This window comes from Cyprinus carpio, chromosome A11 (assembly GCF_018340385.1).
Source record: "Cyprinus carpio isolate SPL01 chromosome A11, ASM1834038v1, whole genome shotgun sequence".
Lineage (NCBI taxonomy): Eukaryota > Metazoa > Chordata > Actinopteri > Cypriniformes > Cyprinidae > Cyprinus > Cyprinus carpio.
Genome location: NC_056582.1, coordinates 14,117,946 through 14,141,245, shown reverse-complemented (window position 1 = coordinate 14,141,245; position 23,300 = coordinate 14,117,946). Strand labels below are relative to the sequence as shown.

The window sequence follows — 23,300 nt, the reverse complement described above, 5'->3', positions numbered from 1 at the left end:
TGACCATAATGGCTCCATCCACAGGAATGGAGGTTGAACAGCTATACTGTACTGCCTTTTTTTTTTTGTTTTTTTTTTACTTAGTTGATGCTTGGTTCTTATATATTATTTTTGAGTTTTGAGTTGATAAAGAATAAAAGGGCTCATGATATCAGAAGTAGATCAGTATTTATAGGTGAGAACAAACCATTTTATTCCACAATTGAATTAACATCGGAAAGATCTGTTTTGAGTTTTAAAGAAAGCCACAGTATACATCACAAAGTATATTTCACACAGCTTTTTCTTCTGCCAGCTACATCTCATTTGTCTGACAACCTATATTAGGATTCTGTACAAACACTTCTTATGCATCAAGCAACAGATCAGAGCGGATCTCAAGCTACTGAAAATCAGGGTAACCAGCCAAGTTATTGCTGGGATAAATAAATAATATTTTATATTATTTAGACACATGTACCAAAACAGTGGGTTCCAAAAATAATTCGACCATTTTGTTTAGTCTAATTAATATTATTTGGTGTAAATAGCCCAGATTGATAAACTCATGTTAGAAATTCTAAAGGCGACTGGGGAAATAAAAAATAAATAAAACAATAAATATGAACACATACATTTGGGGAAGCTGAAATTCCCCATTGTTTTGCATTTATGGGATGGAAACCCCTGAGGTACATCTATGCATCACGTTCTCTAGAGAAGAAGAAATAAAATGTTATAGAAGGAAATCTTCAAAAATACAAAACAAAAAGCAGAAGAATCATAGATTTTTGTTAACAGTCCTATCAAGAAGGCAGTAGCACCAAGGGAGCAGAGGGAGCGGGATTCAGTAAGAGGATGATATCTGGTGCAGTCTTGGTGATGTAACTTATGTGCAAAACGGGGAGCCTGTTGACTATCCTTCGAAAAACATGATTTTGGTCATCATTCGGTCAGATCGTTCATTGCGCAGCTGACGCAGATGTAGTCCTCATTCTCAGCCTGCTCAGCAGACACTCCCACACAAATCTGGTGGAACCACTGGTTACAGCTGCCATCACACTGGACCCAGTTTACCTGCGAGGATGAGAAAGAGCATTAATTATTCATGCAGGCAGAGAGAGACCCACAATAACCCAATTGTAGAAGCAAGAATGATGCAGTGGATTAGAAAACAAAACCTCAAGCATTTCAATTATGCCAGAACTAACCTCGTTTCCTTCTGGCTGTTGACATTGCTTTGCCGAGCACACAGACCAATCCTCCTCGGAGTCGTCTGAATATGATAGATCAGAAAGGGAGTTGGAGGGGGAGGTGGTTTGTTTCTCCTCTCTCCTCCTTTCTTTGTTCATTTTAGGCTTCTTTTTCTTGGGCTTCTTTGTCTTTCCTATGTGCTGCCCTTCTATATTCTCTTTCTCTAAGCGCCGTTTGCTGTTCTTCTCAAGCTTTTCAGGTTCCTTCTTGGTTTCTGGAACTCCATCCTAGATGAAACAAATGACATCAAAATCTGTCGAAAGCTCCGTTCTGAAACTTAGTGAGCGGTCTAGCTCCCTACATAAACGGCTGTCTTCTAAGTAGCACGTCAACAGTTACGGAACCTTGTCATTGGCTGATTTGGACTTTCTACAAAGGCAGTAGTTCACATGAATAGCACTCAGGTGGCTTCATTTAAAACTGATTTATTGTATGACTTATATGCTGCTACACTAACAGCACAACATTATAATCATAGAGAACATACAAATATCAAAATTTATATTTTAATTTGATTTTTAACACTCAAATTCACTACCGAAGAAAAAAATTTAGAATAATTTCTCTTGCCATTTTGGACACATTTTCATATTAAACCTGTTATAAATTGGGGTTTCTCAAACTTGGTTTTGAGAGTTGATAAAAGCTAATAATTAAATTACAAAAATGTAACATTGAAATACATAAATAGTTTTAAAATCAAATCAAACTACAAGCATGTGGAGCTCATTTCTGTCACCTTTAGGAAAAAAACCCCAAAAAAAACATGCTTTGGTAAATCATAATTATGATATAAAAATTGAAATGATGAGACACCAAGTAACAATTATGACAGAATTTCAACCTTTTAATGACATGGACATTTAATGACTCATAATCAACCTTTTATCTCATATTTATGACTTATCTCATAAGTCCTAATTATGACAAAGTCAAAATTATGATAAAAAGTCAAGATTGACAAAGTCAGAATTACTACAAAATGTTAAATTGACAATTTTTACTTTTTCTTCCATGTCAGTTATAACTTACGTCATAATTATGATTTACCAAGCATGATGATTTCACCATGTGGCAGAATTAGGCATCCACAGAAACACTTTTTTTTTTCCCCTTACGATTTCTTACGAAAGATTAAATATTTTGTTTACCTGCATGTCATGTGACCATCAACTAACATCAGAGAACCGTAAACGTGAATGTTAAATGATTGATATTAACTTCAAGTAAATATTTTGTCAAATAAAATAAATTTTTTGTTCGGTTGACAAAGTTTGGGAATCCTTTGTCTTAATCAGAGGAATTTACAATGCTACAAAACTAATGCTATTGAAGGATTGGTAAACAAGTTAGGAATGTTCTCCCACCTGTCCTTTGTTGTGTGGGGGGCTCCCGTGAGGTGGACTTTTGTCTTGAGCAATGTGATACTGGTGATCGTGTTCGCTGCTCTGCAGGGAGTGCTGGGATGGTGAAAACCTGTTGAGCAGGCTGCTATAAAGCTGCTGAAGCTCAGGTAAAGTCACCTGCAAGAGAAGACCTTCCACCAACAGCTCCTCCAACTCAGCACTGAGTTCTGTAACACATGATACAATCCCAAATATTTTCATCCAGACATTTACAACCTCTCTGTAAGTGTGTATTAAAAACATAAGGTGTGGTTTACTTACCATTGAGAGGAATACAAGGCTGCAGCATGTAGAAAGAACCGTTGCTCCCAACAAGTGTCTGAGATGATGCGGTTCCAGAGATATGTCTTGCCTGCATCATATTAATAGAATGGAACATGAATATAAATAGAAAAGGTGTCATATTTTCATTGATTTTCAAACTAATTATATTTGAACATATTAAGCTCACTTTTCCATTCTGGTGCTGTGTAGGAGAAACCTGCTGCACTTTGTGTTGCCAGCGCACCGTTCTCTCAATCACATATCGCAAAGCATCGCCCTCTGGAAGCCGAACCCGAATCCGCTGTAAGGAAGCGAGCAGGGGAAGCACCTTATCCAGGGGCGGCTTCTCAGAGCGCTTGCAGAGCGGGCATAACCACGGTAGTCCTGTCTGGATATCCTTAAACCCTGGCACACAGCCGCTGTGGTAGGCGTCTCGACAGAGTTCACACTGTAGCATAGGGCCTGCTGGGACAGTGTGGCACAAGCACACAGTGGGGGCCAAACAGCTGGGTGAAGACTGAAGCTTCGACTCATTTGAGGTCCTCAACATAGACAGGCTCTCCAGCTCTTTCTGATGAACATCACTGAGAGTGGCCATCTGTTTGGAGAAGAACACACAAGTCTGAGCAAATACCCTGATGTCCATCACAGATGTGAACAGTGAGCAAATACCCTGATGTCCATCACAGATGTGAACAGTGAGATGTGAACTTATTTTGAAATGTCAATGCTTTACTTCATCTATTTAAATGGACAGCTGGAAGATAAAATGTGCACATGGTGACCCATACTCAGAATTCATGGTCTGCATTTTACCCATCCAAAAGTGCACACACACAGCCAGTGAACACAAACACACCGTGAACACACACCCAGAGCAGTGGGCAGCTATTTTATGCTGCGGCGCCCGGGGAGCAGTTTGGGGGTTCGGTGCCTTGCTCAAGGGCACCCTCAGTCGTGGTATTGCGGGTGGAGAGAGCGCTGTACATTCACTCCCCCCACCTACAATTCCTGCCGGCCCGAGACTCGAACTTGCAACCTTTCGATTACAAGTCTGAATCTCTAACCGGTATTGTTGGTGGAGGGAGGGGTGTAGATTTTGTAACCTTTCGATTACAAGTCTGAATCTCTAACCGTAAGGCCATGACTTTTTATGCATAATGCAGGACTTTTAATTATAAACAAGCCTGAAATACACCAGGACTCTTAATTATCTTCATCTATTTAAATGGACAGCTGGAAGATAAAATGTGCACTGATCATTATCAACAGTAAGTCATTCAACAGTGGTATTACTAGACTGCAAAATGCTCTGAAACCGCAAACCATGCATGTGCAACAGCTAATGTGATTATTAAATTTGAAGTTTAATCACATTAGTTCTTATTGCAATTCCTGTTTTTCCAGATTTTCAGTCTCTCTAACATCACACAGTGTCTACACTTGACACAAGAGGCCCAGTGTGACGTGACCAAAAGCAAAGGAACCCAACAGTTTATTTCGTATGTTTATACGAAAAATTAAACAAACTGTTTTGGCAGCTTGGATCCCATTATGATCAGTGATTGTCTACTCTACACTGGCTGCAGCACTGCGTGATACGACCCGAAAAATCCCTGATAGTAAACTGATTGAGCGCTACTACTGACACGAAGGAGAAATGGACACAATGTGACATGATACAACAACGGTGTAGACACAGTCTATGCATTGCCTTCCTTTATCACCCTAACACTATTTTTCCACAACTTGGCAAAACACAACGTCTTGTAATCCTCTGAGGCATCTCTATAGTTTTGTTGATTAAGTAATCCTTTGTTTGCATCTCCATCATATTTAATCGCCTCCTACTACATGTGTGAATCAGTGGGTTGGGCTAAAGAGGCAGAAGAAGTAGCCGATGCTCTTCTGCAGAAGCGGTCTTTCTCTGTACTATAACTTCATACTTTATACCAAAATGTGACTTACTGCTGAAGCTGTATCTTTGCTCGTAGAAAGTGCCTTTTCCACATCAAAAAGGGAGTCCAGTTTTACTTCAACTTTCTTGCAGGGTACTGAGACATCCTTGTTTTTTTTAGACTTAGACTTCAGCGGTCCAGTCTCACACCTAGGACACAAAACCTTAAAGACACAAACACAAATTAAATCAGAACAATTCATTTTACTCACACAAATCACAGTTATTCACATCCTAAATAAGTATTGTTGTAAATAAGTATGTACCTCGAGGAGAGAATGGGATGCGTTCCTCAACAGGAACGTTTTAGCTGCACTCTCCTTCCAGGCCTGTACCTCAGATACTAAGCTTTCCAGTCGACTCAGTGGTTCCAACATTACCGAAATTCCTCTGGCTCTTGACACTAATTCAGACAGGGCGCCAAGACCAGGAATACGGCCTCCGGCCTGTAGCAATAAATGTTTAAATGGACTGAGCGCTACTTGCACAAGGTTCTATGTATCCAATTGTAGAGTTACAAATAATAGAGCATTACAGAAATATGTAAAACAAACCTGAAGACCATCTGCTTCCATTATCCACTCCCTGGCCCTGCTTACACAGTCTTTAAGTTGAAGACAGCTGGGCAGGTATGCTGGGATGTTGTCCACTTCCTGTATAGCTGCCTCAAGTGTCTCAATACTATAAAGAGGCCTAAAATAAGCAAAAAAAAAATCAAATAATAGTTTCCATTATTTTACAGGTTTTAAAGGTCAAGATTAATTAATATCCTCCGTTAAGAACTACTATTCAAATAGGGAAAATGCTGCTTTCCTTTAAGGATGCTACAAACTTACATTACCGGGTCAGTATTTTTTTTTTTTATTAATATATTTAAAATATAAATATATTTGAAATATATTAATGCTTTTATTCAGCAAAGATGCATTAAACTGATGAAAAGTGATAGTAAAGATTTCTATATGAAATAGATTCTGTTCTTTTGAATTTTGTGTTCAAAGAAAGACCACAGTTTCCACACAAATATTTAGCAGCACAACCATTTTCAACAGTGATAATTGTAGCCTTTGTGATTATAAGAGACTTCTTTCAAAAACATTAAACAAATCTTTTAACCAGTACATTGAACAATACATGGAAAGTGTAGGTGATGCACTGGACACAATGTCACAATAGATCGATCCAGTTAATCTGCCAGGAAGCAGCTTTAAATCAAAATGCTAACCCTGCACATTTTTATTCTCAATAAGAACTAGCTCAACCATCTGTGTTTTTTTTTTTTTTACAACATGCATGTTGGGACAGCAATAATTGTATTAAACCATAAGTTTGTCAGAAGACCTTTTTTTCCATGCACACTGCCTAACCTAAACCACCAGAAGTTGTGTTCAGTTCTCAGATCTTGGTGATAAATGTGGTAAAGAGTTTGCATGGTGCCACAGTAGTTTGTTAGTGTAAATTCTGTCACCATTTTCTCACCCTCATGTCATTCTAAAACCCGTAAGAATTTCATTTAGTTTCAAAACACCAAAGGACAATGTTTTTAAAACCTGAAAAATGTTTTTCTTTCTCTCTTTAAAGGGATACTCCACCCCAAAATGAAAATTTTGTCATTAAATCACTAACCCCCCTTATGTCGTTCCAAACCCAAAAAAGCTTTGTTCATCTTCAGAACACAATTTAAGATATTTTGGATGAAAACCAGGAGGCTTGTGACTGTCCTATCGACTGCCAAGTAAATTACACTGTCAAGGTCCAGAAAAGTATGAAAGACATCGTCAGAATAATCCATCTGCCATCAGTGGTTCAACCGTAACGTTATGAAGCGACGAGAATACTTTTTGTACACAAAGAAAACAAAAATAACGACTTTATTCAACAATTTGTCTCCTCTGTCTCTCTCCGCATCACCGTAGCGCCATTTTGGAGAATATCCGCTGAATGCAGACAGCTTACACTCTTCTGTGTCAGCCGCACTGCACGGATGAACTGTTTTAATTCAGATCAAAGTGTAAATACACGTAGAAAACATATCCTTGTGTCGCAGCTGACACAGAATAGCGTACACAGTTTGTGTTCAGCGAATATTCTCCAAAATGATGCGGAGAGATACAGGGGAGACAAATGGTTGAATTAAGTCATTATTCATTATACTATTCTGATGATGCTTTTCATACTTTTCTGGACCTTTACAGTGTAATTTACTTGGCAGTCAATGGGACAGTCACAAGCCTCCCGGATTTCATACAAAATATCTTAAATTGTGTTACAAAGACGAACTAAGCTTAATGACAATTTAATGATCAATGACAATTTTCATTCTGGGGTGGAGTAATCCTGAACCCTTTAATGAACTTTTGAAGTATTGAAGTTTTGGTGTAATAGAATTGCAAAGGAGGGACAGGAACCTGTCAGGTTTCATTAAAAATTTCTTTAAAAAATAGTTCTGGAAAGACACGGGGGTGAGTAAATTATTTTTGGGTAAATCATTTTTGTGTGAACCATTGCTTTAAATTGCATTAAAATTTAACTTCGATACAAACCTAGCAGTGAGCATGTTATGGGCCTTTTCTTCCCAGTGTTCACAGACAGTGAGCAGCTCCTGCAGGCGGGCCATGGTTTTTTCCACACAGGCGTGTGGTGCCAAGCCCACTCCTTGATCTATAAGCCTCCTCATGCAGTCTAGACTGAGGTCAGCTGGCTGATCGCTGGCTTCCTGAACAGCCTCCACCCAGCGGGCCTGCTCCAGCCTCTGCCTCAACACTGCCAGCTGAGGCAACTCGACATCCAGGCTTGCGCCCTCATCTAGGAGGCCATGGAGAGCAGAGGAACCAGGCATGTCCTCTGCAAGGAGATCTGAGCTGTCCTGCTGGAACTGTTCAACACGGTTCAAAAGAGCCTGACATGGAAGTAGAGGGAGAAATGTCAGATCAACATCCGGGAAAATTACATTAAGCATGTTGTGAGGCTGGGTACCTTTAAGAAAGGGGCCTGTCGGATGGAACAGGGCAGTTCATACAGCTGATTGACAAACGACCTCAGTTCCTCCACCGTGAGCTGGTTCTGAGACTTTCCCCCACCGGAGCGATACCTATTAACACATACAGATTTGCATCAGTTTAACTGAGGAAAAATATAAAAATTGTAGTATATTCTATAAAATACACAGATTAAATGTACCTTGTCTGTCTCTTGCCATTGAGGAGTTGTTGGGCCATTGAGGTACACCTATCTGCATTCTGAATGACTTGACGCAGGTGACTTAGCAGGTCAGTCTCTGGGTAAGTCTTCTTCTCTGCTTCTACTACTAATGAACGAAGCTCCTCCAAATCTAATAAGAGAGAAGAATCCCTTATTTTAGATATGCTAAAAAGTGCATTTAACCCTCAGAGACCCATTGTAGCAGAACTGCCACATTTTATACAAAGCAATTAAATACCTAACTTTCACTAAATATGTGAAAAAACTACTAAGCTAAGAGCTTACGTGCCTTCAAAGTTTGGACATAAATTAAGTCATGCAACACTAGGCTTTAGGGGTCAATCTTTTTTCTACTGTTCTCACACAGTGAGCCTTTTCAGCCTACGGTTAATGTGAGTTCAAAACTTTATCTTAGGTTAACAAAAAATAGTGGTAGGATTCTGCAACCTTAAATGCCCAGTGTTCCAATTTTGCTAAGCTTTTTAAAATTACACCCCAATGCAAATTCTGCCTAACAAAATGGTTTAAACTTATAGCTTCTTAAAGGGTGACCAAAGGATGAAAAATATATAATACATTATAAATATCAATACTTGGGATTTCTAAGGGTTAAAGACAAACATATTACAATAACTCACCACTTTTATTATCTTGATCTGCCTTCAAAATCTTCTTAACTTTAGATGCCCAGTCTTCATAGGACTCAGCACGAGTCGTCAAAGCCTGGAACAATGGCTTCAGTTCAGCAAGTGTGTATTTATAGCTGTGCAAGTAAAAGACAAAAAGTTTATTTTAAGAAAACCTGCTAAATGAATGCAAGCACTCTTTTGAATTTGATCCATCATCCAGAATTTTTTCCTATGCTTTTGAAAACACATACTTGAGGGTGTAGCTTCTAGCAGGGCAAGAGCAGAGGTCCTCGATGTGGTGGAGACAGACCAGCTGGTCGGGGCTACAGGGACAGGTGATGGCAGACAGGTAACAGGTGGTCCGGCACTTAGCACACTGCCTTTCCTCATCTGGCAGTAAATCATAGTCAACCTGTTGGGAGTGCCACACGCCCTAGAGAACAGAACAAACACAATGGGATCAATTAGTAATAGACAGACAGACAAAGAATACAAATAAAATGAACAGAGACAACAAAGCTGCCAGTTTAATTACTTCAAGTAAATAAATAAAACACACACACACACACACACACACATACATATATATATATATATTACTATTATAATATTATAGATTGATAGATAAGATACATAGTTTGGGGTTATTCAATCAAGTGGGTCATGAAGTGCAAGTTACAGCAGCTTAAATGAGCTCACAACCTTTAAAACGGCCACCCACCAGCTTATAGGTTTTCTCACGGAGCATCTTCTCTTCCAGAATCATGGCGCACATGTCCTTCTGGACAGCAGAAGCAAGTTCTAACTCTAGAGTGTTTGCCTTGGTGGCAATATTACAAGTCATCTCATCGTGGGAGAAAACACAGTATCTGTTGAGGGATCGGTAGTGCTCGACACACTGACGACCAAGAGGCATCTAAAACACAAGACCGTATTTGAGTTCATTATGATCATAACTTCTACTGCATTTTTTATGCTTATCTTCTATTAAAGTCACAATGAAACTAAAATAGCCACAGATCTTTTATTTTATATTTTGACATCTAGTCGAGTGTAACGGATTATTATTCCATTGGTTGTTCATTTGATTTTAAGATGCGGGTGCTGCACTAAAAAATAATAGCAAACTTGCAATCGATTGTAATAGAGAGGCAGGTTTTAAGCAGACTAAATGATAGGAGAAGCTGGCATTCATTACCAGAGAAAAGACAGACATTTTCAAGAGAAGATGGAGTTACGACATTATGATTAAAAATTACAAGGTCAATAACTTTAAGAAATAACATGTGCATGGATGAATCATTCACAATAGGATTCATAACATGGATTTATAAATTAAATAAGGTGAATTTTCATTTCATGCTGACTTTAAGTGTTTTTACCCAGTCTGCTGTGCAGAAGTTGACTGCCTCGGCAAAGTTGAAGCCCTGGTTGAAACCACTGTGATAAGCCCTCGGGAAGGTAATGACAAACTCACCAGCACACTGGTTTGTACGGTAAATCTAAAGGAATAAAAAAAAAATTAAAAAAAAAAAAGAAGGGAAAGAAAGAGGAAACTGATTAAATGCACCTCACATTAATAAACAGGGCTCCATTTTATGTTATTAATGCTCTTTGTTTAGTCCATAACTCCACTCACTGGTACTCCATGCTCCATGAGCACATTTGGGTTCATGATGGTGACCAGCTGGTGGAGCAGGTCTGGCTGAGACTCAAAGAGCTCGGGGGCCAGGTTCTTCATCACATTCTCCAACTGCTCTGCAGCGTAGCCAGGAGCACCATACCAAGTCTTTGGCTCTCCCCTGCAAATCAAAACAACAAAAGTGAGTGGAAAAACAACAAGCTCAGAAACTGTTCAAATGAAGCATACACAATCCATTTAATGCGCCATGTACTACTATGTAAAATAGGTTACTTTCAATCTGGAAAGTGCGAGTGGATTACCAGTGCAGATAGTTGATGGAATAACTCCAATGGTCCTCAATGTGCCAGCAGAAAGAGGAGAAGCACATGCCCACATAAAGCCATGGGAGCTTCATCCCACAGATGTCCGCTGTGACATGAGTCAGCACAGATGCATCCAACACTGGCATGTTGTTGAGGTTCCAGCCACTGCTCAGATAACCCTGAGCAAAAAGAAATAGGATTTCATGAAACATGCATTTGTGAGATTTAGATCTGGGCTTTCAGCATACAGATTGCAAGAACAAAGCATTTCAAGGTTGTTTCTGTACCTCCTCCTCTGGTGAGACTTTAAATGTGCCATTCTTAACAGGGAAGCCGCTTCCGAAATCCTTTGAAGCAATATCAGCCCCATACTCTACAGTAACATCCTCCTCAATGGTGCTAACCAGCCTCCAGAACTCTTTCTCCACCAGCTCTGTGGGAACCATCTGCCAAACGACAAGGCCGATCACTTCATATTCTACATGGTATGCAACCACATTCGTCTTACAAGTGTTGTTTAACAGACATACGTGAACAGGCATGTTAAAGTAGTCAGACTTGAAAGAGTCAGCCATATCTCCAAAGGTGCGGAGGGTGTAGTCTCTGGAGGCCTGCTCGAACCCAAATGCCACCTGTGGCTTACCACACTCCTAAAGGGAGAATAGAGAGGCCAGTCATCACAAAATAAATGCAAATGACTGTTAAATACAATCCAGTGCTACTAAGCAACATCACATGTACTAACAGACAGTAGATAACAGGTGCAGAGAGCACAAACAGGAGCAGCTGTAATTTTGTTATGAAAACAGATCTAAGAATAAGACTTTGTATTTATTTAAGCAAAGGTAACATAACTATCATATGAGGTCACTAAGCAAACATGTGACAAAGACAAAGAAGCTGTCATGATGTCATCAGTTTGCAAAAGTAGACAGTTGGGAGTGGCTCACCTGAGCCAGGCACTTGGGGCACCTCCAGTCACCTTTGGGGACGTCATGGAGGGGTGGGATCAGACAGAAGGTGTGATAACTGTCGTCACACCCATCACAAAGCAATAGTCTATCTTCATCACCTCCACCCCCACATACCAAGCAAATATACTGCTCCACCTATGGGGAAAAAACAAACATTGTCATAAAGGAATACAGTGCATACTTTGTAAAAACCAAATGGTCCTCTGACCTCCACCCTCACCTTTGATTTTTCACCTTCAACTTGCTGCTCAACGTGTTCTTCTTTCACATCCACTGAAATATTATTTACTGAAAGAAATTTGTAAAGTAAATAAGTTTGAAATGTCACATTGCAGAGAGATTAAAATTTGGAAGTACACTACCGTCCAAAAGTTTGGGATTGGTAAGATTTTTTTGAAAGAAGTTTCTTGTGCTCAACAAGGCTGCATATATCTAATCAGAAACACAGTAAAAAAAAAAGTAATATTGTGAAATAATTTTAGCATTTAAAATAATTTTCTATTTTAAAATGTAATTTATTCCTGTGATGGTAAAGCTGAATTTTCAACAGCCAGGATATTTTGATCATCTGACGTTGAAAGTTATTGTGATAAGGTAAAAGTCTTTACTGTCACCTTTGATCAATTTAATGCTTCCATGTAGGGCTGGGCAATAAGAAAAAAAAAAAAAAAAACACACCTTCATAATTCAGTATTTTTTGGCTGAATTGCAATATATGGTGTGTGTGTATGTATATATATACACACACACTTCTATTTTTAAACCTGCCCAATGTTCTCCAATGAAACAACATTTATATTAAAGGCAATGAAACCAAATATAATATTTAAAAAAAAAAAAAAAAAAAAAAAAAAAAAAAAAAAAAAAATGTACGCTATGGGCTATTATGTGCAAAAAAGAGGCTAAGGGTGCTTTCACACTTGGTTCACTTGCCTGGTCCGAACCTGAGTTCGATTACTCCCCCCTCCCCCTGCTGGACTGCGTTCATTTTATGTCATTTGGGTCGGAACCGCAGTTCATTTGCGTCATCAAGCCAGCAGCTGTTTATCCCGTTGCTGAGTAATGGCGGTACAGGAGAAGGCAGCAAATGCATAACATTGCTCTCTGCATTTTTATATATTTACGCTTTTGAACCGTTCATTTTGTTTAAAAAGCTTCGGTACATAACGGCACTTACGTCTGTCTTACGAATGTACTGCAAATGATCTAAAGAACACTGAAGGCGAACAGAAATGAGATATACAGCTCTCTGTTTGCAGCGCGTCAGGAAAGAAACACCAGAAGTGCTAGTGTGAAAGCACCCTAAAAACCACATTACATTCTAACATTGTAACCTAAAAACAAAAAATAATGCATTTTAAAGGAGAAGTTAAATTCACTAAAAATCGAAAATTGAAAATCAAAATAATTGCACAAAATAATTGCATTATATTTTGATTACCCATTAAACAGCACAAGTATCCTCTCTGTCAGCAGCACATGTATCTGCCAGAGCCTCTTACGGAGCAAGCTGCTTTAAACTCGGTGTTAATTACTGTATATCTTAATGAGTTATTTAAAAGCCCTTAATATAAAGCATGTCTCATGTTTAGAACAAATCTGCACTTTCCCGGAGTAGCTCACTCCGTGTCCTCTGCTATTTTTCAGATGCTCTCGTAACAAACTACTGTACATCAATATAAACGGTAGTGCCATACCAAATCTTTCTAAAAAAAATATATAGATATCGATATATCGTACAAACTTGATATATCACCCAGCCCTACTTTCATGCAGAATAGAAAGTGTGGATGGATGAAAGAGTGTAGATGGATGTAGATACCAAGTCATGATGAACTTTAAAACATGCAAAGTGATTTTTGGGAGTAAATGTAGAAATCTAAAATATGGATCTGTACCTGGTTCTGGTTTTGCCACATATGAGCCCATTCTCCTCCTCAGGTTGGGTTTGTTTTCGCATACCTCACCCAGTTCTGATTTAAAACAGCGGCCCTATGAAGAGAGGCAATGTCAACTACAGGCATTATTAACTAGTTAGAACAAACTGGTCCAGGTATGAATCAGATTTCTGTATCTGTCCTTTACCTTGGTCCGTTTAGCTCTGCGGGCGATAGTGCAGGTTTCTGCTGGTTGCACCGACTGACGCTGGGGCAGGTCATGGGGTTTGTACTCCTTGTCTTTGGTGTCATTAGTCAGAGTTGGCTTCTGTGAGTTCTGTTGAAGAAAGAGATTTAATGATTAGGGTTGGGCGATGTCTACCAAACTGGCATCGGACGATGTCTAGAGTGAAACAATGTGGTTGACGATGACATGGGGGTGGGGGCACGGACAGAAAGGCACGGGAAAACAAATAACACGTGAAACAATGTGGTTGACGATGACATGGGGGCCGCTTGCTAGCTGTAGACTGTTACATAACAGTGCATAACATTTCACTTACCAAATAAACAGAGTAAGCAGAGATGACTGATAGGACAATGGTGAAGTATTTGCAGATACTGAGCACCACTGACAAATATCTAATCTTGTAAAATGTGGGGTAGCGTCAGTACCTACCACTGAACTCTGTAGTATAGAGTCCATGTGATCTTGAAAGTGAAAGTAAAATGAGAGCACGCATAATTTCCTTTCCAAACATAGAATTAGGATGCAGTGGATTGCGGGGGGTATGGGGGGGGGGAGAAAGGCACGGGAAAACAAATAACACGGCTGGTCCACGATGCCGGACGATGACATCATCTATTGGCCCAACGCTATTAATGATGACACCATGCATGTAATAAGCCCATACATTTACAATAAAAACCCTTATAATAAAAAATTTAATAATACAAATGCATAGCTGTATTTATAACACCATTATATGTGTGCACATGTGGCTTCACTCTTATCTAATTAACCAGAGAGCCACATGACAGCAGGTTGGACATTATTAAAGCCAGTAACAGTGAGAGGCAAAGCAGATCACCCCTAGGGTATTAACCATGGGGCAAAAGCAGCAGGCAAGTGGGTCTATAGCTCAGGGCTCATTGAACGAATTCACACCCCTTTATGGATGGGGGATGGGACCGCGGGTACAGTACAGAAAAACATGCATGTCAGAGAAAGCTGTTAACCACTGAACCCGCAGGAACACCAAAACACAGACAAACAGCCTGCCAGACACTACTTAAAGACTAAAAACAAACTACAAATGAGACCCTGTAAAAACAGACACAGGAACACAACCTCAAGTTTGTTCACTGCACTTCATAGTTGTATGTCCCGAAAACATTTTTATGTAAATAACCGTGCGCGCCACCTAATCTGCAATGAATATATATGGTGGAAATAAACTAGGCCGCTTAACAACAATGCTTCATAAACTGGGCCAACCCCTTCTGTTCAGATACAGAGAAGTTCTTTGCCAAATTTAAAAAAAAATAAAATAAAAAAAATCATGTACAATGGCTGTCATGTGTGCACCATAACAAAGAACATTTATCCTGATAAGGATGGAAACTGAATGACATGAGGCTGAAAAGGGGAAAGGGGAAGTTATCCAAGTGCTTTAGCAACCTCACCATAAGATTAGCTCCTGTCTGGAACAAATAATATGGGTAGAGAATCCTCTCATAGTGAGCACGAAGGTGAGAGCCAACTGCTTTGCCGGGAGCGAAGCCCATCTTCAGTGCGATCTGGGTCCATTTCCGCTCTTTACAGACCACATCAAAGCCTCCATCTTCATTGACCAGCTAGACAGAAACAGGGGGTCACCAAAGACATGTTTACAACCATATTTGATTTTCAAAAAGGCCACTGATAAAGTATAGGACAGTGTTTTCAACTCTAACATGCTAAATTACCTGTCAATTGCAGAAATTAAGTAATAATGCTTAAAACTTTACACACGGCCGCTAAAGATGACATAACCTCAGTCCTACCTTGTAAAGCACATATAAGTCCAGAGTTTTGCGCTCAACATGAGGAATTTTCAATGTACAACCCTGCAGTTCCCAGAACTTTGCTATCTGGTCCAGGAAGTTGAGCTTCACTCTGGTCTGGGCCTAGAAAACAACACAACACAATCAGAAAAAGACCTTCTGATTTTCAAAGGAGAAAGCATCATGGCATTTTATATTCAAAAGAATTTATACACACAGACAAACACATACATCACACTACTGTTCAAATGTTTAGGGTCAGTTAGATTTTATAAATTTATTCAGCAAAGATTGCATTAAACTCATCGAAAGTGACAGTAAGACATTTATAATGTTACAAAATATTTCTACCAAAAATGCTGTTCTTTTTTATTCATCAAATAATCCTAAAAAAAAAAAAAAAAAAAAAAAATTAATCGCAGTTTCCACAAAATTAAGCAGCTTAACTGTTTTCAACATTGATGATGCTTGAACACTAAATCTGCATATTAAAACGATTTCTGAAAGATCACGTGACACTTAAGACTGAAGTAATGACTGCTGAAAACTCAGCTTTGCTATAACAGAAATAAATTACATTTTTAAATATTACATTAGAAAAGAGCTATTGAAATAACATTTCACAACATTAGTTTTTACTGTAATTTTCATCAAATAAATGCAGCCTTTGTGAGCATTGGAGACATCTTCAATTTTTTTTTTTTTAATTCTTATGACCTCTAACTTGTGAACAGTAGTTTATATAAAAAACAACAACAACAAAAAAAAAAAACAGAGCAACCAAAAGAGCTAGTAGCAACAATGAGATCTTATTGTGACTTTTCTTTTTGTAAGTGACCTTTTCAGCGATGACACTAAACCCTGTGCTTTTAAGTGTGCCAGACCAAAAAAAGAGGTCACGCTGGCTGCAGGTTTAGGTTTAATAAGGCCACATGAACTTATCTGCAAATACAAATATCTAACAAGCAGAAGACGAGACAAAAAAAGGAAAAAGAAAAAAAAAAAAAGTCTCACCTCTAGCTCATTGAGCCTCTGAATGCGTGGTGTGAAATGCAGTCTGTCCACATCGCAGGCAAATGGTGGCTGCCATCCCTGACATAAAAAAAAAATAAAAATAAAATAAATAAGTAGAAGTGTGTTAAACTCCTGTCTAATGGAAGATAATTGTGCATGTGGGTTTTTCCATTATGCCACCTTTCTATTGAACAATGATGCTTATGAATACAATAAGAAAGTGATATAACATTTAACCTACATCAAGGTGATATATATATATATATATATACACACACACACCGTTGAATACTCAAAACAATATCACGACTGTCTTAATTTCAAGAGGTCCTGAGTTGTTTTTTTTCACGAAATCACTTTCGTTATACGTCACGAAATAGGTATTAATTCTATACAATGTAAAACAAAGTTATAAAAGGGTCCACCGATATGATTCTGGAACTATTAACATTTTATTTAGATATACTTGCTAAAACATCAGTCATAAAAGCATTTTCGCAGTATAGAATACTAGAAAGGGTACAGATGACTACAAGACATCTCTTTATCTTTCCAATGAGGCCGTCTTAGGGTGTTAACAATTGTGAATAACAAGACAAACGCAAAAATACACATAGCTAAACACAACATCTGTGTAACTTAAACGTTTAAAACGCGACCTAAACCGAATCACGCTTTTCACTTGCGTTATTATTTACATCAAATTTCAGTTTCAGTGGCCAGATGCAAATTCACTACTCGCACAACATGGAGGACGACGACCCAGATCAATCACACCACCTCAAACTTCAGCGAAATTTGTACATATTTTTTCCAAGATAAAACTTAAACCTTAAATTATTTGATAAACGACAGAAATGTGTTGACAAGTGGACTGGTTTTACGTTATTTACTGGCAAAAGTGGTGATTGTTAGTCAAGACAGTATTTCCGTAGCACCGAATAAACAGTACAAAATGCATTTTATACACTTTTGCATAACAAACAGACATTTTTACACCATCATAAGAAAACCAAATAAATTGTTACATTCAAAAGTAAAAGCTTTGACGTTAAAGGTAAAAATAGGAAGTTGTATGGTTAAAAAAATAAATGTTCATCAAAATATCCAGGTTAGTCGCAAAATGTTCTAAACTAAAATGTTAAATTAATTTATATAATATTTGCCCTAGGATAGAAATTCACGATCAAGGATGGTTTTTGTTTGGGTGGATGCATTCCAGCCAACATTGTTTTTAGGACACAATAACAATCACTACATTCTGTCCCCCAACATTTTCCATTAACCAAACATTTATTTAAAGTATCAGCAGAAGAACAGCCGTGGTGCTCAAATTAGTGCAAGAGTACGATAAAACTCTGCTGAAAAGAAAGTAAGCGATGTTATTGTGGTCGCTTTTGGAGTAAACCGCACGCGAGCATTCACGCGTAGCTAGTAGCTGCGCGCACACGCCGTTACGAACGTTCGCAATGGCTGGAGCCGCAATCCGCCATGTTGAAAAAAACCTGTCTTCAGAAAAAGTGTTTCGGGAGCTGCGATCTACGAGTTAAAAAGACGACCGAGAGCTGGCGTGCATTTGACAGTTCTGTTATATGTCGAAGAAACTTACCGGGGGCGGTCGGATCTTGCAGATGCCAGTGTTTTCTGCAATGGGACGTATTTTGTTGATGAACCCGAAAGGGTCGGCAAATTCCTCCCAACTGGGCTCAAACACAGGGCACTCCGGTGGTGGAATAAACTCGTTGGGTCGTGACTGGGTCATTCTGGGGAACTTGATCCAAATGATGACATGTAGAAACTGCAGTAAACTGTTTGAAGTTGAAGTAAATGTTTTAATTAGTCTCGAAAATATGCCATACTAACGAATGATAACACCTGAACTCCGACAATTAACATCCTCATCCACTTTGGGAAACGTACACACAGACGCAGTTCCAACGTTACAGAGCTTAGTAGTCTTCCGCTTTCAAAAGTAGAGACGCTTGATTTCATTTCTCCATCCGACATTCTCACCAATGTAGATTTGTACAAAAGTTATTTAAAATGCGAAATGCACACTGAAATTTTCCATGAGGTATGGCAAGTGGAAACCCCGCTTTTTTTCAACATCGCAACATTTATGTAACGATCAATACTAACAAAGCATTTGGATTTGTAATGGTCAGCCACGATCAACATGATACACTAAACACAACAAATACACATTACTTCATTTAATTTCATTATATTATAGCAAACAAAATATAGAATTATATTTCAAATCTGACACAAGTAGCTGTTTATAAAATTAATCCAGGCTATATTTTCAAACGTGTTTGCTTTTTTCTTCGCTTCATCTCCTCGCGAAGGCGTAAACATATTAAGTAACATGAAATCTGTGGTTAAAACAAAACTGTTTATATATGACAACCCCCTCAAAAACTTTTATACGTCTATACGTTTTAAAGTCTCCCCTAAAGAGCTTTAAAAAGGCAGAAGTAGGCTGCCATTGAATTAGAGAAGTGACTTGCGCGGATTGATACGCCACAGCTTCATTTTCACCAGAACTACTTCTTTAAATGGACTCTTTCAAGTTACCTACTAGGAAGTAACAGATGTTGCCCAGGAACGATGAATTTAGTCACTCCGCCACCCGACTGACATTTAAATTCGCGATTAACCTCTGGAGCGGGGTGACATCGTGCAAACAGCACATCAAAAACCGTCTGAATACATAATCCGTGGGCATTTGAACCGTCACATGACCCTATTTCGGAACGCAGGATCCTTCAGCGGAAAATTAAATATTGTGCCAAGACAGAAAGTATCTCACCGTACTGGCGTTGCGGTTGACTTTTGTCTTTACATATATTTGTGCAAGAAGGTCCATCAGCATCCACTGTTTTGTCCCATGCGAGCGAGATCTATGAGCACGTACCACACGTCACTTCGGAAGCTGTCGCCCCTTTAACACGACAGATAACCCCGCTTCCCTGATCCGCCTTTCCCAGGAAACAGCCACAGTTTTCCTACCGACGCAGACTGAGGTGTGGCAGGAGTATCCTGACCTGATACCGACGACATCAAGAATACTTGCTGAAATGAACGAACCATCTTTGTGTGTGTGTCATGGGTTATTTTCTCCAAATAACTTTAAAGCATAATATTCTTGCTCACTGTGGCACATCCAGTCAGGGTGATCAGATAAATCCTATTTGTCTAAAGCATGAAAACATATACATATACTATTTTTGTTCAAGTACGTTATATGACAACAGCAAATATAGATTTAGTTTAAACTTGTATGAAAAATAGCACGCTCACACATACACTGGGTATAGAAAATAATCACCCCCCATTTAAAATAATCAAATGTCTTGTGCATTGCAGCCTGAAATGAAGACAGACATGTTTTCAATGGGGTTTGAGTCTCTTGGTCGCCTCTCTGATCAGTTTCCTCCTGGCTCTTTCATCCAGTTTGGAGTGACGTCCTGATGCAGGGAGGGTCTGTGTTGTTCCAAATACCTTCCACTTCTTAATAATAGGTAGGCCTAGTGATGGGACGATTGAGATCGAGGCTCCGGTGCTCCGACGCAGTTTTCAAAGCACTATTGTATCACACTGTGCCGATGCTTGTATCGAAATGACAATATCAGAGACCCCGAACAGCTCACCCAAAATACTTTTTGCTACTACTCACGTCAATTATTAATTATAATCACACACTTGTATATTTCATATTATTGATCAATATGTGAATCCGCTGACCAGGTTAGGCATGACACGAGTTGGCACAGATAACATCACTGCCCCGCTATGTTTTGTTAAATTTGGCGGAGTAACCAAGTCTGAGCACCAGATGTCGCTAATGCACACTGTGTTAAAAGCTTCGAGTAATTAACCGTGTTTCGGCACAATTTCATTAAAGGAATAATATGCAAGATTTTTTTATTTTTTATTAAACTACCCAAAAACCACTAGAACAGTCTTATATATTTTGCTGACTCGTGTACTTGCATTATCCCAAATGTTTTGGAGAATGTAGAGAAATAAGCAATTTTAACTAGCGACACGGACCGTGTCCATATGTTATTGTGTCGCCTGCCAATTACGTCATAACCCCTCGATTTCCGAGTTTGTTTTGTAGAAATCATGTAAACACCAAAGATGCTTTAATATGCTGTGCGTTTTAATAGACTGGTGACAACTGCACAGAGTAGCATTATAACAGAACTCTCCCCCTTCATTCTTCTGCGCCAGTGGTTCCCAATCCTGGTTCTGGAGAACCCCCCAACACTGCACATTTTAGATGCCTCCCTATTCCAACACACCCGATTCAGCTCATCGGCTCATTAATGAAGACTTCAAGACCTCAAATGTGTATGTCAGATAAGAGAGACACCAGAAATGTGCAGTGTTGGGGGTTCTCCAGGACCAGGATTGGGAACCGCTGTACTACGTTAATAAATCATTAGCTCATCCATTAGCATGATTTCTGCCAGAGCCCCGTCGGATTGCGTCGGCTGTGGGGATGAAGACGACAACTCCCACGATTCCACACGCGATCAAACCTCTTTGTTTTCAATACGCGTCCTCTAGCGCCGAAACATTTCATATTGTGCTTTTAAAGCCCCAAACTGTTCAGAAGCCTCGATTTCCAATCACTAATGATAGGCTTCACTGTGCTTCTAAGCATTTTACATGTTTTGGTATCCATCTCCTGACTTGTGCCTGTAGATCCTGGAGATTTTTTGACAGTGCCTTGTCACTCATATTTAATGGTTTGCTTCAGTTACACAACAAGGACTGAAATGCTCCAGGAAAGCTCTTTTCATGCTGAGCTAATCAAAATGACCACAGTTGAAAGCCAAATGGCTTTGTGTGCCATTTAGGTAATTAGCTACACCTGATTGACTTTACAAGTCATTTTTAGGAGGAGGGTGTTCCTTTTTCCAACTCAGTGATTCTGTTTTTACATTTTTTTTTCTGACATGTTGGTGTATTATCTTTCATCTTTGATGTTATAAGTTACACTGAGTAAATACAGCTGGATAAAACAAAAACTGTGTCCGTCTTCATTTCAGGCTGCAAAGCAACAAAGTGTGATTATTTTCTGTACCCACTGTGTGTGTGTATTTTTTTAAAGGACAAAACTCAAAAACAAAACTCAGAACAGTTTCGTTTTATTTTATTAACTTTTTTTCAGTTTAATATTGCAAGTCAACGATGAATTATTGTTATTTGACAAGGACTGCCCTAAATCTTTTCATTCACAAAAGTGACTTCATGTGTTACTCATGGAGAGATAAGAAGGATGGAAAGGCCTTGTGTTAAGGAATGTTTAAAAGGATCATCTCCATTTCTTTATGGCAGACTATCATAGACAGGTGCAAGCATACAGTTCGGTGAGAATGAAAATGTCACAATGAAGAAAAAAAAAAACGCTATACAAAAACCAACTACATTTATCTGAACTCTGCCAAAAGAACAAAAACAGGACCTATAGTAGTTCAAATATGAACCCCATATGAGTTACGTAGTCGAATACCACAGAATTTTCCAAACAGTGACTTCAGTAAGTGCTCTATTCGTGGTTCACCCTGTCCAATGCCACATAGAAGCTCTTCTTGTCATCCAGGCAATGCCAACCAATGGGTCCGATCTCACAATCCGCACAGATAAGGTACTTCACTTTGCCTACATCTTTTGTGAAGCCCACATTCTCAAATGTGTACATGTCATCAACCAGCCAGTGAGCTGTTAACGTGTCCCCATCCAGCGTCCCATCCGACTGACCAATGGAGGTTTTCTTTCTCATTGAAGGCAGAAACAGCTGGTAAATGGAAAGGGGTGTTGCACAGAAAATAGAGGACACAACATTCTTGAGATATCATCATCATCATACATAACATGAATTGTTTAAAATTACAAGTCAGTTGTGCACACAGACTATAATTGTGCAAATTACTTACTTATATTTAATTATCATGCGATATAACATATGAACCATAACTATATTTAAAATGTTTTACCTCTTTTTCTGCAAACAGTGCCATGCCTGGGCAGAGCACTTTGGAGCCACATCTCTGGCACAACACTGCTTTCACATTTTTACCCTCTTCTGACACGAGAGAGGGGTCTGCAGATCCCTCGGGAGAGGAGGCCTGTTTGCTGTCATCCATGTTATGCTAGTTGTTCAAACTTAAACCAGAACATACGATCAGTTAGAATTTAACATATATTACATGACTGAGGTCGGTCTATCAATACATCTAATATGATATTAATATAAATAGCTGTCTAAATGAGTAACTAGTAAAGAAGAATACTCGCCTCTGAGTCAGATCATGAGGAAAACCGGTTCTGTTTAAGACGGATGTATTACCCAAATATAGTCTTCGAAATATTGAGTACAAATATGGTAACTTGAGTATAAACACAATATACAATAGTAAGAAAATACTAGCGGTCTAGTGTCGGCTACTGCTAATATTTGCGCAACCGCTAAAGCACACCGGTTGAAAACAAGCCACGAATTTTACGTTCCGCTCAGAATAACAGACTCCATTTTCAATCTCAAGCGCTGTGATCATGTTGTGCTCGCACGAGGGGAACGCCTAAATCCAGAGAATATATCACACAGTTACATTATTGTATGGTTTATCATTTATTTATACAAATATCGTAAATTGTGTACTGTGAGTGTTCCTGTAAATGTGTAATAAAAACGGACTAACAGAAATTTAATCGTGAACATAATTTCCATGTTCATC

The 23,300-nt window shown here is 38.9% G+C and overlaps 2 protein-coding genes across 2 annotated transcripts; both read right to left on the bottom strand.

Annotated features, from left to right (window-relative positions):
* Positions 1-151: 151 nt before the first annotated feature.
* Positions 152-19,580, bottom strand: LOC109098333 (lysine-specific demethylase 5B-like). Its single transcript, XM_042766379.1, has 28 exons — positions 19,361-19,580; positions 18,158-18,356; positions 16,549-16,626; positions 15,535-15,657; positions 15,175-15,345; positions 13,697-13,825; positions 13,510-13,603; positions 11,832-11,899; positions 11,588-11,746; positions 11,168-11,287; positions 10,925-11,083; positions 10,635-10,816; positions 10,330-10,492; positions 10,073-10,192; positions 9,412-9,606; positions 8,942-9,123; positions 8,700-8,824; positions 8,041-8,191; positions 7,837-7,951; positions 7,404-7,759; positions 5,415-5,553; positions 5,127-5,306; positions 4,872-5,024; positions 3,091-3,501; positions 2,901-2,991; positions 2,601-2,806; positions 1,191-1,460; positions 152-1,056 (listed from the first exon to the last, which is right to left on the bottom strand). Exons 2-28 carry the CDS (start codon positions 18,308-18,310, stop codon positions 925-927), a joined length of 4,425 nt encoding a protein of 1,474 aa, XP_042622313.1. The 5' UTR covers positions 18,311-18,356; positions 19,361-19,580; the 3' UTR covers positions 152-924.
* Positions 19,581-21,699: 2,119 nt separating this feature from the next.
* Positions 21,700-23,064, bottom strand: LOC109100640 (guanine nucleotide exchange factor MSS4-like). Its single transcript, XM_042766380.1, has 3 exons — positions 22,861-23,064; positions 22,560-22,728; positions 21,700-22,360 (listed from the first exon to the last, which is right to left on the bottom strand). The coding sequence occupies exons 2-3, from the start codon at positions 22,707-22,709 to the stop codon at positions 22,112-22,114; spliced, it is 399 nt and encodes a 132-aa protein (XP_042622314.1). The 5' UTR covers positions 22,710-22,728; positions 22,861-23,064; the 3' UTR covers positions 21,700-22,111.
* Positions 23,065-23,300: the final 236 nt, after the last annotated feature.

Coding starts and splice junctions, on each gene's coding strand:
- LOC109098333 (XM_042766379.1), bottom strand. CDS start 18,310: ATGACCCAGTCACGACCCAACGAGTTTATTCCACCACCGGAGTGCCCT. Junction 16,627..18,157: donor GCAAGATCCGACCGCCCCCG/GTAAGTTTCTTC, acceptor TTTTTATGTCAG/GGATGGCAGCCACCATTTGC. Junction 5,025..5,126: donor CATCCCATTCTCTCCTCGAG/GTACATACTTAT, acceptor TGTGTCTTTAAG/GTTTTGTGTCCTAGGTGTGA.
- LOC109100640 (XM_042766380.1), bottom strand. CDS start 22,709: ATGGATGACAGCAAACAGGCCTCCTCTCCCGAGGGATCTGCAGACCCC. Junction 22,361..22,559: donor CACTGTTTGCAGAAAAAGAG/GTAAAACATTTT, acceptor TCCATTTACCAG/CTGTTTCTGCCTTCAATGAG.